General features: G+C 47.8%; 1 protein-coding gene across 1 annotated transcript in view; it reads right to left on the bottom strand.

Moving 5' to 3' along the window:
* Positions 1–2,584: 2,584 nt before the first annotated feature.
* Positions 2,585–13,922, bottom strand: part of FAM91A1 (family with sequence similarity 91 member A1) — a 44,483-nt gene continuing 33,145 nt past the window's right edge. The window contains exons 20-24 of the mRNA XM_060243246.1: positions 12,997–13,146; positions 11,741–11,848; positions 9,055–9,178; positions 8,831–8,900; positions 2,585–3,211 (exon numbers count right to left, since the gene is read on the bottom strand). Coding sequence (XP_060099229.1) covers positions 3,008–3,211; positions 8,831–8,900; positions 9,055–9,178; positions 11,741–11,848; positions 12,997–13,146 — 656 coding nt within the window. The 3' untranslated portion in view covers positions 2,585–3,007. The remainder of the gene's footprint in view (positions 3,212–8,830; positions 8,901–9,054; positions 9,179–11,740; positions 11,849–12,996; positions 13,147–13,922) is intronic.

Genomic DNA, 13,922 nt, shown 5'->3' with positions numbered 1-13,922 from the left:
AGAGGCACGTCAAGTAGTTCCACGACAACAAATCAACTCAAGATGAAACTTGTGGGAATTTCATCCCAGCAAAAATCCCAGTTTTACAGACTCCTATGGAAAACCGTTAGCATGGAACACCATGCTTCGATTACAAAAACGAGTGGAACGCCCCCCCCCCGCAGCCCGCCAAAAAATCAACAACACATAGCTATGTAGCTCACCAGTTCTTGGCTGAACATGTGGTTTTCAACAAAACCCTGCCTCCACTCCAGTGAAAACTGATCACGGGTTACTGAACAGCAGTGATAGGATGGATGGTATATAAACTGGTTCCTCCTCAGACAGGAGATGGATCTCATGAAGGAGTAATTCCTTTCTGTATCACTTGTTGTTTTACCATGATGCAAAACAAGGCGCATAGATCACTCTCGGAATAACCACCCTGAAGGAGAGCAGCAGACTTCAGAGAAACGACTTGAGGACTAGGAACCCTTTGATTGGTCGGCTTCAGTGGCTTTAACAGCATCTTAATCTGCAGATTTTAGCAAAGGGCTTCAGCTTTGTTCCCCTGAAAAGCTTCGGAACAGAGTTCTGAATATCCAGCTGCTATCAAGACACGGAAGCACGCCAGGCTGTTCAGTTGAGATGGTCATCCTGGCTATTTTGGTGCGGCTGGTTACAAATTGCTACCTGCTTTGAGACCTAGCCTATCCCAGCTTCCTTATATTGGAAGGCAGTGAAGCAACACTGCTGTATCTCCAATGTGACGCAAACACAAGCTTTTCTAGTAACAAGTTAACAGAGACCCTCAGGTGGATTTTATTGTTTTGTGCCACATATTGTAGGACAATATGTGGACAACAGGAGCCTAGTGGGGGCAGAGATGGCCAGTGCATCAGTGCTCATGCGAGCATCTTGGTCATTCATGCTTTTCGGATTGGGGAAAGGGGGGGAAAAACTCCAACCTTGATATACAAACAGAAGGGGGATGAAATAAAGAAAGGGAAATCAACTTCCAGCAATAAGAATTAAAAAAATAAACTATACATTTCCCCAATTTTCAACTATAACAACAAATTCTTGGTTCTTACCCTATTTTTTAAAAAGGAGGAATTTGTTACGACTGTATTCTACTACAAACGTCACTTTAATGCTCTCTAGGTTCTTGGTCCCAAAACATTCCTACCACAAAAGCCAGCTAATGTGCAGTTTTTAAAAAAACAAAAAACAAAACCTATTCCAAAGATACGCACAAAAAACTGCCCCCAAAATCCAATTCAAACATTTTAGACCACATTGATTTGACACCAAATATTCTAAACTCTTTGTACAGCTGTGGTTTTACATGTTACAGCTGCACAGAAGACCTTGAAATGAGAGAAACGCAGCCCAGAATTTTAAAAACAATACCTAACTAGCTGCTAAACAAACACTGTGTGCATGTCTCCTGCCCTTCTAGGGAGGGACTCTTGATAAAGCAAGGAAGAATTATATGCAACTATCTTCAGTTAACTGCATTAACATTTTGTCATGATAAACAGCTGAGGAGGATGGGGGAGGAATACCCCAACACTATGGGCACAAGGCCCAGCCAAAACTAACTCGGAACCATACAAGAACACTACAGGAAACTTTCCAAAAGACTGGATCCTAAACTATCCAATGTAATACCCGGCGTGCTTACAGTTCTGTGGGGTTTGAGACTCCATCCAACGCAACTCTGACCTGTGTTTGTGTTTCCCCATAAAAACATCAGTCACTGGGGGGACGAATCCTCCAAGCACTGCATCCATGCTGACTCTGGAATATGCCACAGAAGTTGCAAAGTGACAGCACTTCCGGACTGCATTCAGTGCTTTGCAGCATATCGGCCAACCTGTGCTTGACAGCCTATGGCTAGCTTCACACAACCACCTTCCCCACAAGCCGCATGACGTGTGCTTGGAAATCCACGTCAACCTGAAACCATGTGCATCATTCAACGTTGCCGCTGTTGGCGGTGGCATGTCAACAGCTGGATTCTGTGCGCAAGGATGGATTCACAAAACTATGTTACAGGCCAGGAATCATCATGTGCAAAAAATTTTTTATGACTACTCTTGTGTTGAAGTGGTTGTGTGAGCAGGCTTTTGGTTAACTGCGGACTTTGCTGCCATGGGAACAAAGGCCCTTGGGTTTTTCAGGTGTATTGTGAACGTATTCAACACTCAAATGGGAGAGAGACGGCCTATAAAGGCTTCTACGTACAGACAGCACCACATTTATCCCTGCTGTGATTCCACATATCAGCGAGGTTCCAACAAGGATGGGAAAAACAGCTATATCTAAAAGTTCTCCTCATGAGGCATCGGTAGGTGCTTTTAAGTTTCAGATTAAAACCAATTTTTTTTTAAAAAAAGAGCACCAACACATTGATACCAACATCTCCCAAATCTTTCATCTCACTGGTTAAACAGGTAATTTTTAAACATGTCAGTCATGGCTGAATAGTATATTCTCCCACCATTACATAGGACCCCATTCCTTGAGTCCGATATTTTTGCTATGCTATCTGAATAACGCTTGTGCCTTTCTAAATGCCAAAAAACTGCTTAAAGGGTTGCATGTTAATATGATCTTTAAAAATTAGCTTTTTTGTGTTAATAAGTTGACATCACTAACATACAAAAGTACCATTATTCGCTGTGACGGTGTACAAATTTAGTGGTCGGAAAGCCTACGAAGGGTGCCCTCGGTTACAAAAGAAAGACGAGATTGTCTCGAGATAGAAAGAGAAAAACGGGCCGACAACTGAAAAGCTTCCGGCAGCAGCAAAGACATGCAGGAATGAACAGAAAGGCAAATCTGGATGCGTCTCCCCAAGTTAAGTGCACACTACGCTTTAATAACACTATCATTTGCAGAGGTCGCATGCCACGGTAGCAGTACGCTCCTTAGAAGTTGGCACTGTTTCAGTCGAACGCAGCCAATTACCAGGAAGTAAGGCGGCGAGATGTGAACACCACGTGGTGGACCCCCTTTCATGCTACTTCAGGTGTTCTTGGGGCACGGTTGCAATAAGGACAGAGGAAGGAGACCGTCCGTTCCATTCTGATAATACACCGTCCTTGAACATGAGATTCTTAGCGGGAAGCGGGACGCCCGGGTCAGTGCCGGCGAGGGGAGAAAGTAAACTCGAAGAGGAAGAAAAACTGGCCTCAGAGAGGAGCTCCACTGTCGAAATGCTTTCCTGAGAAGGGGGAGGGAAAAAAGGGGGGGGTGTTACAATACAAAAAGCAGTGATGCCTTTTTTAGGCCAACAACTAGCTTCCCAGCTTGTGAAAGTTTTGCATAGAACAAAAGGCACTGAAAATCCCCTTGCCCTTGGGGAGCCAGTTTGGTGTAGTGGTTAAGCGTGCAGACTCTTATCTGGGAGAAGTGGGTTTGATCCCCCACTCACAGCTGCTGGAATGGCCTTGGGTCAGTCATAGCTCTCACAAGGCAGCTTCTGCGAGAGCTCTCTCAGCCCCACCCATCTCATAGGGTGTCTGTTGTGGGGGAGGAAGATGAAGGAGATTGTGAGCTGCTCTCAGACTCTGAGATTCAGAGTGGAGGGTGGGATACCAATCCAATGTCGTCTTCTGGCTATTTTGTTTTTTGAGGGGCCACAAAGAGGTCAGGGAGGAGATGCATCTGTAGATGCAATAAATCTTAATCCTTGTATTGACGTAGCTTCTCCCCAGTGGCCAAGAATCCAGCTTCCTGGTCCTCTTTTCTACCTTCCCACCACCCATCCAGTCTGCTGCTTTAAGTGGTCTGGACCAAGGTTTCTGGGCACTGAAGGTAGGGAACAGAACATCATAAGAACACAGCCATGTTATATCTGGAGATCAAATGGGACTCAGACTGCCCTGTTTTGTAGAAGGTTTCCGTCCCTCTCTGTGAAGTCTTCTGCAGGCAATCCGGACAGGCAATTGTCTGTAAGACCCTAGATTGTAATTCTGAAGTTGGTTCCTGGCTGTGCGATTCAGTAAGCTTTTCTCACAGGAGGTTGTGAAAACAGACCGACCTCTTATATTGAAGAGCCAGTTTGGTGTAGTGGTTAAGTGTGCAGACTCTTATCTGGGAGAGCTGGGTTTGATTCCCCACTCCTACACTTGCAACTGCCGGAATGGCCTTGGGTCAGCCATAGCTCTCGCAGGACTTGTCCTTGAAAGGGCAGCTTCTGGGAGAGCTCTCTCATCCCCACCCACCTCACAGGGTGTCTGTTGTGGGGGAGAAAGATAAAGGAGCTGCTCTGAGACTCCAATTCAGAGTGGAGAGTGGAATATAAATCCAATGTTGTCATCGTCTTCTAGGCCTTTTGCAGATTGCCAGGTGATCTGGCTGCATGTGTGCTTCTGTTCTCTTACGCCAGTCCACTGCTTCATTAACTCACTGTCTTAGAAATTTCTTCTTTCCTTATAAGCAGCAAGGGCTGTCTGACTGCTTCCAGCAACAACCCTCCCCTCTGCCCTGCGAATTAAGTTTCAACTTCCAACATGTCACCTGAAAGCTCGCGGTGTAAATAGACAGCAATGGAGTTTAAGTGTAAAGTTGCCACGGATCCTGGGATTCAGAAGCAAAGCCTTTTTGTTGTTGCTGATGAAGTCACTGCTGTGATAGAGTAGCCAAGGCTATAGTTAGAAATTTTGAGGTGGAGTGGGCAAATGAACAGAACACGCTGTGTGGTTGCTGACTTAAGACAGAGACCCAGCTTTTGGAAAATCGTGATAAGCGATGTCGGGCCAGGGGATTCCAGTGCTCCTGGGGAGGGGAAAGTACAGCGGTGGGAACAGGCAGAATGTGAACGGAAGGAGTACGAGACACAAGAGGGCTCGCCCCCCTTCCAGCCTGTGTCCCATCCCAAGGATGGCAAGCGGGACGGCCAAGTGGAGACACTCGCCTCCGTCCCTGGTGATGTGCAACGCCAGGTCCATAAATAATAAAACCTCAGTCCTGCAAGAATTTTTCATCAGGCAGGACATGGACCTGGCTTGCGTGACGGAGACCTGGGTGCGGGAGGGGGAGACAGTTGCTCTCTCCCAAGTAGCCCCGCCTGGGTTCTCCGTCCTTCACCAGGCCCGGACTAGCGGGCGGGGGGGAGGGGTGGCCTTTTTCATGCGGGAGGATTGCTCCTTCAGGACGCTTCCGCCGCCAGAGATCAAGGGCGTGGAGTGTGTGGGCCTGGAGTGGGACGTTGGGGAGAGTTTGGCAATCTGGCTGGTGTACCGTCCGCCTAACGCACCAGCCAGTGCCCTGCCGTCCTTGATGGAGGCTGTAACAGGCTGGGCATTGGAGCATCCCCGACTTATAGTCCTGGGTGACTTCAATGTCCATGCCGAGGACGCAGCTTCCACTCGTGCGACGGACCTAGTGCTTTCCATGGCAGCACTGGGACTTTCCCAATATGTAACAGCGCCCACACACCAGGCTGGGCACACACTAGACCTGATCTTCGCGGCGGGAGTAACAATGGGTCAGATATCTGCTGAGGCAGTGCCATGGTCTGACCACCAGGTCCTGAAGGCCCGTGTGGACATACCACCTCTGTCCCGTTTAGGCGGTGAGCAGATTTGGGCTCGCCCGCGTAGTCAGATGGACCCATTGCGGCTTCAGATGGCTATGCGGGACCCTTGGCCTACCGGCGACTCGTTGGATGGGCTGGTGGAGACCTGGAACAACCGGTTCTCCGAGGCCATCGACGAAATCGCTCCCAGACGTCCTCTTCATCCTCGATCACGATCCGCCCCGTGGTATACCCCGGAGATGCGATCGATGAAACGAGAATTAAGACGACTAGAGAGACAATGGCGTCGCGCTCGTGACGAAGCTACGAGAACATCATATAGGTCATTTATGAGGGCCTATGAGATGGCTATTCGGACTGCAAAGAAGGAATACTTTGCATCCAGAATCGCATCTGCGACCTCGCGCCCAGCACAATTGTTTAGTATAATTCGGTCATTAACAGAACTGCCGCAGGGCAAACAAAATAGTAGAGAATTGGAAATAGGCTGTGAGGCTTTTGCGAGCTATTTCGCAGATAAGGTCTCGTCACTCCGACACGACCTACCCGCCATAATTAATACAGTAGATGAACTTGGGGCACCGAGCACGTCTTCTGGTTCAATTCTGGATTCTTTCAGCCCACTCAGTCTGGAGGAAGTCGACAGGACCCTTGCAGCTGTACGCCCTACGACCTGTAGGTTAGATCCGTGCCCGTCTTGGCTTATAAAGGCCAGCCAAACGTGGCTACGTGAACCACTACAGGACATCATCAATAGGTCCCTGATTGAAGGGATCTTTCCCACACCTCTTAAAGAGGCAGTGGTCCGTCCCCTCTTAAAAAAACCATCAGCAGACCCGGCCACATTGGCGAACTATCGGCCGGTGTCAAACCTTCCCTTCCTGGGTAAGGTCATAGAGCGGGCGGTGGCGACTCAGCTGCAGGGATTCCTGGAGGACACTTCCGCACTGGATCCATTCCAGTCCGGCTTTCGGCCAGGCCACGGGACGGAGACAGTTCTGGTCGCCCTCATGGATGATCTTATGCGACATCTGGATCAGGGCGGTTCTGCAGTGCTGTTGTTACTAGATCTGTCAGCCGCTTTTGACACGGTTGACCATCAGCTACTGACTGACCGCCTTACCGATGTGGGGATACAGGGATCTGCCTTGCAGTGGCTGACTTCCTTTCTCCAAGATCGGGGACAAAGGGTGGTGATAGGGGAGGAAGCATCCCAGAGGCACCCCCTTAGTTGCGGGGTGCCGCAGGGAGCGGTCCTATCCCCGATGTTATTTAATATCTATATGCGCCCCCTTGCCCAGATAGTCAGGAGGTATGGACTGGGTTGCCATCAATATGCGGATGACACCCAGCTCTACCTAATGATGGGTGGCCAGTCTGACTGTACCCCGGAAAATCTAGACCTGGCATTACAAGCCGTGGCCTTCTGGCTCAAACTGAGTCGGCTGAAATTGAATCCGACGAAGACGGAGGTTCTCTACCTGGGTCGGGGCGGTCCGGGGAGAGAGATCCAGCTGCCGGCCCTTGACGGGGTGCCACTAATACCGGTCCCCAAGGTCAAGAGCTTAGGCGTGCTCCTCGAGTCCTCCCTTACAATGGAGGCTCAGGTGGCAGCCACTGTTAGATCTGCCTTTTTCCATCTTCGGCAAGCACGGCAGCTGGCCCCTTACCTGGACCGCAGCGACCTAGCGACGGTAATCCATGCTACGGTCACCTCAAGAATAGATCACTGTAATGCTCTCTACATGGGGCTACCCCTGACGCTAACCCGGAGACTACAACTAGTGCAGAACGCTGCGGCACGGCTGTTAATGGGGCTACCACGATGGGAGCTCATTCGGCCAGTGCTGAGAGAGCTGCACTGGTTGCCTGTTGTGTTCCGAGTTCGCTTCAAGGTGTTGGTATTAACCTTTAAAGCCCTTTATGGTCAGGGACCTGCCTATCTACGGGACCGCCTTTCCCCATATATCCCCCAGAGAGCACTGCGATCAGGGACAAAAAATCTGCTGTCCGCCCCTGGCCCAAAAGAAGCCAGGCTATCCGCAACAAGATCTAGGGCCTTCTCGGTGGCAGCACCAGAACTCTGGAACACCCTCCCAGAAGCTATAAGGGCCCTGTGGGATTTGTCGGCGTTCCGCAGGGCCTGTAAGACCGAACTGTTTAGGCAGGCTTTTCTGGTTGACTGAAAATGGGCTGCCACCGGACATCCTACAGAAGCCGGTGGTCATAGTCAGAACCTAATACCGCCAGACTAGACTGAGATAGCGTAATAGTTTTTAACCTATAAATGTATTATGGTTTTATATGTTTTTATGGAATTGATTGTTTTTATGATATTGTAAGCCGCCCTGAGTCCGCTTGCGGAGAGGGCGGGATATAAATATAAAGTAATAAATAAATAAATAAATAATATAGCAACCAGAAGGATATGAAGAAGACGACAACTGCAGGTTTATACCCCGCCCTTCTCTCTGAATCAGAGTCTCAGAGCAGCTTACAATCTCCTATATCTTCTCCCCCCACAACAGACACCCTGTGAGGTGGGTGGGGCTGAGAGGGCTCTCACAGCAGCTGCCCTTTCAAGGACAACTCTTGCAATAGCTATGGCTAACCCAAGGCCATTCCAGCAGCTGCAAGTGGAGGAGCGGGGAATCAAACCCGGTTCAACCAGGTAAGAGTCGGTACAATTAATCACTATGCCAAAGTGTCTCCCTGATACCTGGGAGCAGCACACTGGCTCTCTGATGCCACCACAGACAGCTCTTCTTAGCTTAGGACTCAACAGTTGCCTCCACTGGGGCATGTGTCTACTGTGACATCACAGCAGCATCAAGAGAGACGAGTCAAACAGGCTAGAGAGGGACCAAAAGAAGATCTAGCAAAACTGAAGGGGGAGATGGGGGTATGCTTGCACAACACTGCTGCAAGGTCTTGGACATGGTACTGGTTGGACCCTAAGGGAGGGACTTAAATTAGCAAATAGAAAATGGGCAGTTAACAAGGAATTTATGAAAGCCAAGCCCATAATCAGGGGTTTTTTTGTAGCAGGAACTCCTTTGCATATTAGGCCCCACAGCCCTGATGTAGCCAATCCTCCAAGAGCTTACAAGGCTCTTAGTACAGGGCCTACTGTAAGCTGCAGGAGGATTGGCTACATCAGGGGTGTGGGGCCTAACATGCAAAGGAGTTCCTGTTACAAACCCCCCCGCCCCACCCATAACATTTACTGTTCCCTTTTTAGAAAGAGGAGGTTGCATGTAAACACTAAGACAAAGCATATATGATTCTTACATATTTTACCTGGAATGAATGAACAAAGCTAAGGATCTGTAGAGAAAGTTTTCTACTGGAATGTAACAATTTTTTCAGGCTGTGAAGAGACAAATGAACAACATTCAAAATGTCACCTAAATGTTTTTTGAGACCCAAATATATGCTGAACACATAGCATTCCCCCCTCCCCTTTTCCCTCTATGCCAAAGGATCCACAGAGGGAAGTGGCAATCAACCAAGCAAAACCTCACCTGTCTTTGCTACACAGTCCGTGACTAGCAATTTTTCGGCAGACCTTCCGGTTTAGTTCGGAGCTGAAGAGCGGAATGCCAAAGCAGAGCTCCAAGGGAACCCATTCCAGTTCTGTCGTTGGAACTGCAGGAAGGGCAAAGAAAAGGCAAGGCCAAACTGACAAAACAAGCTTTCAATTAAGCCAGATGCACCCTGTTCTCTCGTACAGTTACGGTATTCACAGCCCAATCCTGTGCAGTTACTTCCACTCTCAGCACATTGGTTTGAAATGGAAATTTCAAATGCCATTTAAAATCAATTATCTTAAGACTTGAGCAACTCTGCAGAGGATCGCACTGCCAATCTAGGACAAGAGGCGGAGACCCATTTCTTTGTAAAAGTTCAATATTATATAAGAATTTTTGTTCTCTAGCTTGAACCATCTGGCACAATTGCTTAGCGGACATCTCGCTAGTCCTTTTATGGTATACTGTCTAGAATAGAGGTGGCCAAGCTTGCTTAACGTAAGAGCCACATATAATAAACATCAGATGTTTGAGAACCACAAGACAGGAAGGGAGGGAGGCAGGCAAATAGATGGGGAAGGGAGGAGGGAGCGGAGGAAAGAAAGCAACTTTAAATGCATTCTCCAAGCTGCTGGCTGGCTCGGCGAGGTGATTTAAAGAGGCAAACACCTTCTCCAAACCAGCCAGCGGGGCAGTGATGGCTTCAAGAGCCACACAGTGTGTGTGAAAGAGCGTCATGCGGTTCCTGAGCTGCAGTGTGCCCCCCCCCGGTCTAAAAGCTCTTGTCTGAACTCTGAATACAAGCTGCAGGGAGAAGGGAAAATTTGGATCAAGGCTGCCAAGTAGGGGAGGGAAGTTTCCACCCTTGCATGCTTTTTCTGCAATTTCAAATTCAATCACTTTTGTTTGTTTTACCATTTCAATCCCATTGGTCACTGTTTGCCCTGCAAGAAAAAAAAGCCATCCAGGTAACCCTATGCTTCCTCCCACAGACTAAACACAGCCAGAGGAAATGAGACTGACGTTGTGAAAATGGTATGGGAGAAAGGGTTAAACCCCTCCCCTCCTCTCCCCACAGCCTTGAACCAAGTTAGAGCCCCTAAGAGCAGCTATTTATGCTTGTTAAAATGTGTCTCTGTGAGTGCACATGGCTTATTTTTTTTTTAGTATGAAATTTTTATTTTCAAGAAAAAAAGAGGGAAAAGGGAAAATGGAAATAGAAAAATAATAATACTTCTGTAAAGAAAAATAGAATACACTCTGCAAGTCGCTGTAGAATTCAAATGAAAGAAAATTTCATCATACTGTTACACGCTTAGCCTCTCATCAAAGTAGTCATATGGAATTATATTGTAAGTTCCCATTTAGGTTATCAATTTAGCTTGTATTTCAACCATGTAAACTGAAGAATATTAACCACAGTTCACACCAAAGTAATTTAAGTGTCTAACCATACATGTTTCTATCTTCCGCATCCTCTCCTTTTGTGGGACAGCCTTGCCTATCTCACCACAAGGCCATTGCTAAGCATTTATTTATTTAATTCACTGACAACATTCTTCTCTCCTCCATTTTTATCTTCACAACAACCCTGTGAGATAGGCTAGGCTGAGAGTCTGTGCTTGAACTTAGGTCACCCAGCAAGCTTCCGTGACCAAGTGGGAATCTGAACCTGATTCTCCCAGATCCTTGTCAGACTCTGTTAATTGATACTCTTCTTGAATGCTGATCACTAACCAGATTGATTAATAAAGATATATGCTTACTAACCCATACTAGTAGAGCAGTAGAGAGGGGGCCCAGTAGGGAATAGCCCAAGAGTAGCTTCCCAGGAATATCAAAGGTTGTTAGGCAGTCTTTGAAGTAGAAAGTGCTTGGTGGATTCTCACCTCCCCCCTAGAGGCAGCAAGGACATTGCCGCCAGGAAATGTAACCACCAACTGTAGAAGATAAGGGGGAGCCGTGTGAAATGTCTCACATGCAAAGACAGCCTTTGTTTTGGGAATCGGGGTTAGTTGTGATTGCTTTGATGTATAATGTTAAATACCAATGACTCGAACTGCTAGCCATCAGTTCCAATGTCTTTCATGCTGAAGTAACTTTGGAGAATACAATAAATGCAACTTTGTTTCAAATAACTAAGTCTGCTCATTTTGGGAACTTCAATGAACCTTCGCTGACAATCCTAGTCCAGGGGTGGGTGGCCAAATGGTGGCTCAGGAGCCGCATGTGGCTCTTTCACACACATTGTGTGGCTCTCAACGCCCCTGCCGCCCCACTGGCTGGCTTGGAGAATGCATTTAAGGTCAAAAATTGCTTTCTTTCCACCTCTCCCATCAATTCCTTCCCTCCTTCGCTTCCTGTCTTGTGGTTCTCAAACACCTGATGTTCATGTCTTGTGGCTCTCAAACATTTGGCATTTATTCTATGTGGCTCTTACATTAAGCAAGTTTGGCCACCCTAGTCCTAGTCCAGTGCTCTAACCCCTGTATCACAGCAGCTCTCCTCAAGTGGTTTACATACATTTAGAACTACTGTTCATCACTGACTGGCAGGGAGCCTTATGGGAAGTGACTGCTTGCTGCTGCCATTACATAAATGCCAAGCAGTAGCATCGTCCAGAAATTTAGCCTTTGCTATCCTTTCTTCCATGCAAAGGAGGAGGGAGGGGGGAGATTACCTTCAGGACTCTGCTTAGCTGCAGGATCCATGGGTGGCTCTTCAATGACCATCTCAAACGATTCCGTGCTCCCGTTTACATCTGAGCCTAGTGCCAGCTCTGGCTCACCTAAGAGAAAAAGAGACAGGCTAACATCTTGAGCCAGGCCAGGTATGAACGAGCAGCTCAGACTGCATTCTCTGCCACACCCGTGCATGCACAGAATGAGGCTTCTTGGCCGTGTGTCTTCCAAGGGGTCACAACATCTTGTTGCTTTTCGGGCACCAAAACGGCTGCCCTGGGGATGCAGAAAATCATAAAGTGTCTGCCACAGTGTTGGGGTGGTTAAATGGTGGAAGGTTCTACGAAACATCAGGAGGCCCCAAGCCAGGTGTCTTGAGATAGAGTCTTCCAAGTGGAAACTCCTTGCAGCCACAAAGATGAAGTCTCCTGGGCTATTCTGAAGCATGTCTGGCAACAGAGGAGGCAGAGGAAAGCTGAAACCAGCTTTTTGCTTTGGGGGAAGAGGTGCTGTTTGGCTTCAAATAAGGGAAGGATTTCTCCATGAAGATTCACAGTCCCAAAGATATCAGAAAAAATTTGTCTATGGCCAAGCTGAGAGGTGATATGATCACCATCTTCAAATACTTGAAGAGCTGTCATCTAGAGGACGGTGTGGAATTGTTTTCAGTGGCTCCAGAAGGTAGGACCAGAACCAATGGGTTGAAATTAATTCAAAAGAGTTTCTGGCTCAACATTAGGAAGAACTTCCTGACAGTTAGAGCAATTTCTCAGTGGAATAGGCTTCCTCGGGAGGTAGTGGGCTCACCTTCCTTGGAGGTTTTTAAACAGAGTCTAGATGGCCATCTGACAGCAATGAAGATCCTGTGAATTTAGGGGAAGGTGTTTGTGAGTTTCCTGCATTGTGTAGGGGGTTGGACTAGATGACCCTGGAGGTCCCTTCCAACTCTATGATTCTAAGCTGAGGACATACAGTGCTTGTCCAGGATGGACTCAACACCTTGCACATCAGTAAGGTGATGACCCCAAAGGTTTTGCTGTTCCATTTGGGTCCCTTTGGACCCAAGATCCCCAAGACCCTTTGGATCCTCAAGACTCAAGAAGCAAGTAGGTGCCAGGTTAATGTACTGACACGTGTCATGCTGTCCTGACAGATGTTCAGCACGGTGAGCTTTCATTCTGCAACTTTGCTTTCGAAGGATAAAAGCAAATGCTACTAAGGCCACTGAGTTCTGCAGCCGCGACTGCCGACCAACCTTTTCCATCAGAAGCGTCGCTCAGCTTTCTGTGTACTTGTTGACTGGAAGAGTTCAACATGGTGACATAGCCACAAAAGTGCTGCAGATCCATCTTTTCCCTTAAGGTCCTCAGCGCTCTGTGGACACCCATGTTGACACAGGAAAATTCTACAAGACAAAATAATTTGTAAACTATGCATTCTTCATTCCGTGAGAACAGCGCCTGAAGTCATGCCACTAGAACAAGCCACTCGATTACCCCCTTTGCATCAGGTCAAGAGACAGAGTGGCAGAAGAAAGCTCGGCTTTTATTCCCTCAGAAAGAAACACAGAAGACACAGAACAGCAGAAAAGAGAGTGAGGAAGGACAGTTTCAGCCTTCCCGTTTCAATGTGGGGCCACTCCTGTCTAGTCCATTTGCCCCATCCCTCAAACTCAGTGGTTCCCAGCCTTTTCGGTATGGTGACTCACAAGCCCAAATTTATTTGGCACGGTGACCCATCCAAAGCTGGCTCAAGATATGTTGATGCCCTAGGCAAACTATGACACTGGCACCCATCTAGCTAAGCATGCCACTTTCTACAGCGGCTAGCCAGTTATTTTTGAGAAGGCCAAAAACATCAAATTAAGGGCACAGCTGCCCCCACTATAAACTCAAAGCAAGTGGCAGTCTGACAGACACAACCTTTGCATATGGGCCTTTGACCACCTTCTCCTCCTACATCGCTCTCTCTAATCCCCCCTAAGATTCTAAGGAATTTACTTAGGTAACCAAGAGGATATGTTTCACTTGAACATGTACACGCAGTGGAGCGGAGGGGGGGACATCAGCTAATGTATGATATGGAAGATACTGCTTCCAGGGTCAGATCTTGGTTTCCAAGATACCAGAAAAAGCAATGGAAAGGGCAGGGGTGGAGAGCTGGCCCACAAGCACACCGGCA

This window comes from Heteronotia binoei, chromosome 7 (genome assembly GCF_032191835.1).
Source record: "Heteronotia binoei isolate CCM8104 ecotype False Entrance Well chromosome 7, APGP_CSIRO_Hbin_v1, whole genome shotgun sequence".
NCBI lineage: Eukaryota > Metazoa > Chordata > Lepidosauria > Squamata > Gekkonidae > Heteronotia > Heteronotia binoei.
This window is presented reverse-complemented; position numbering and strand designations above follow the sequence as displayed.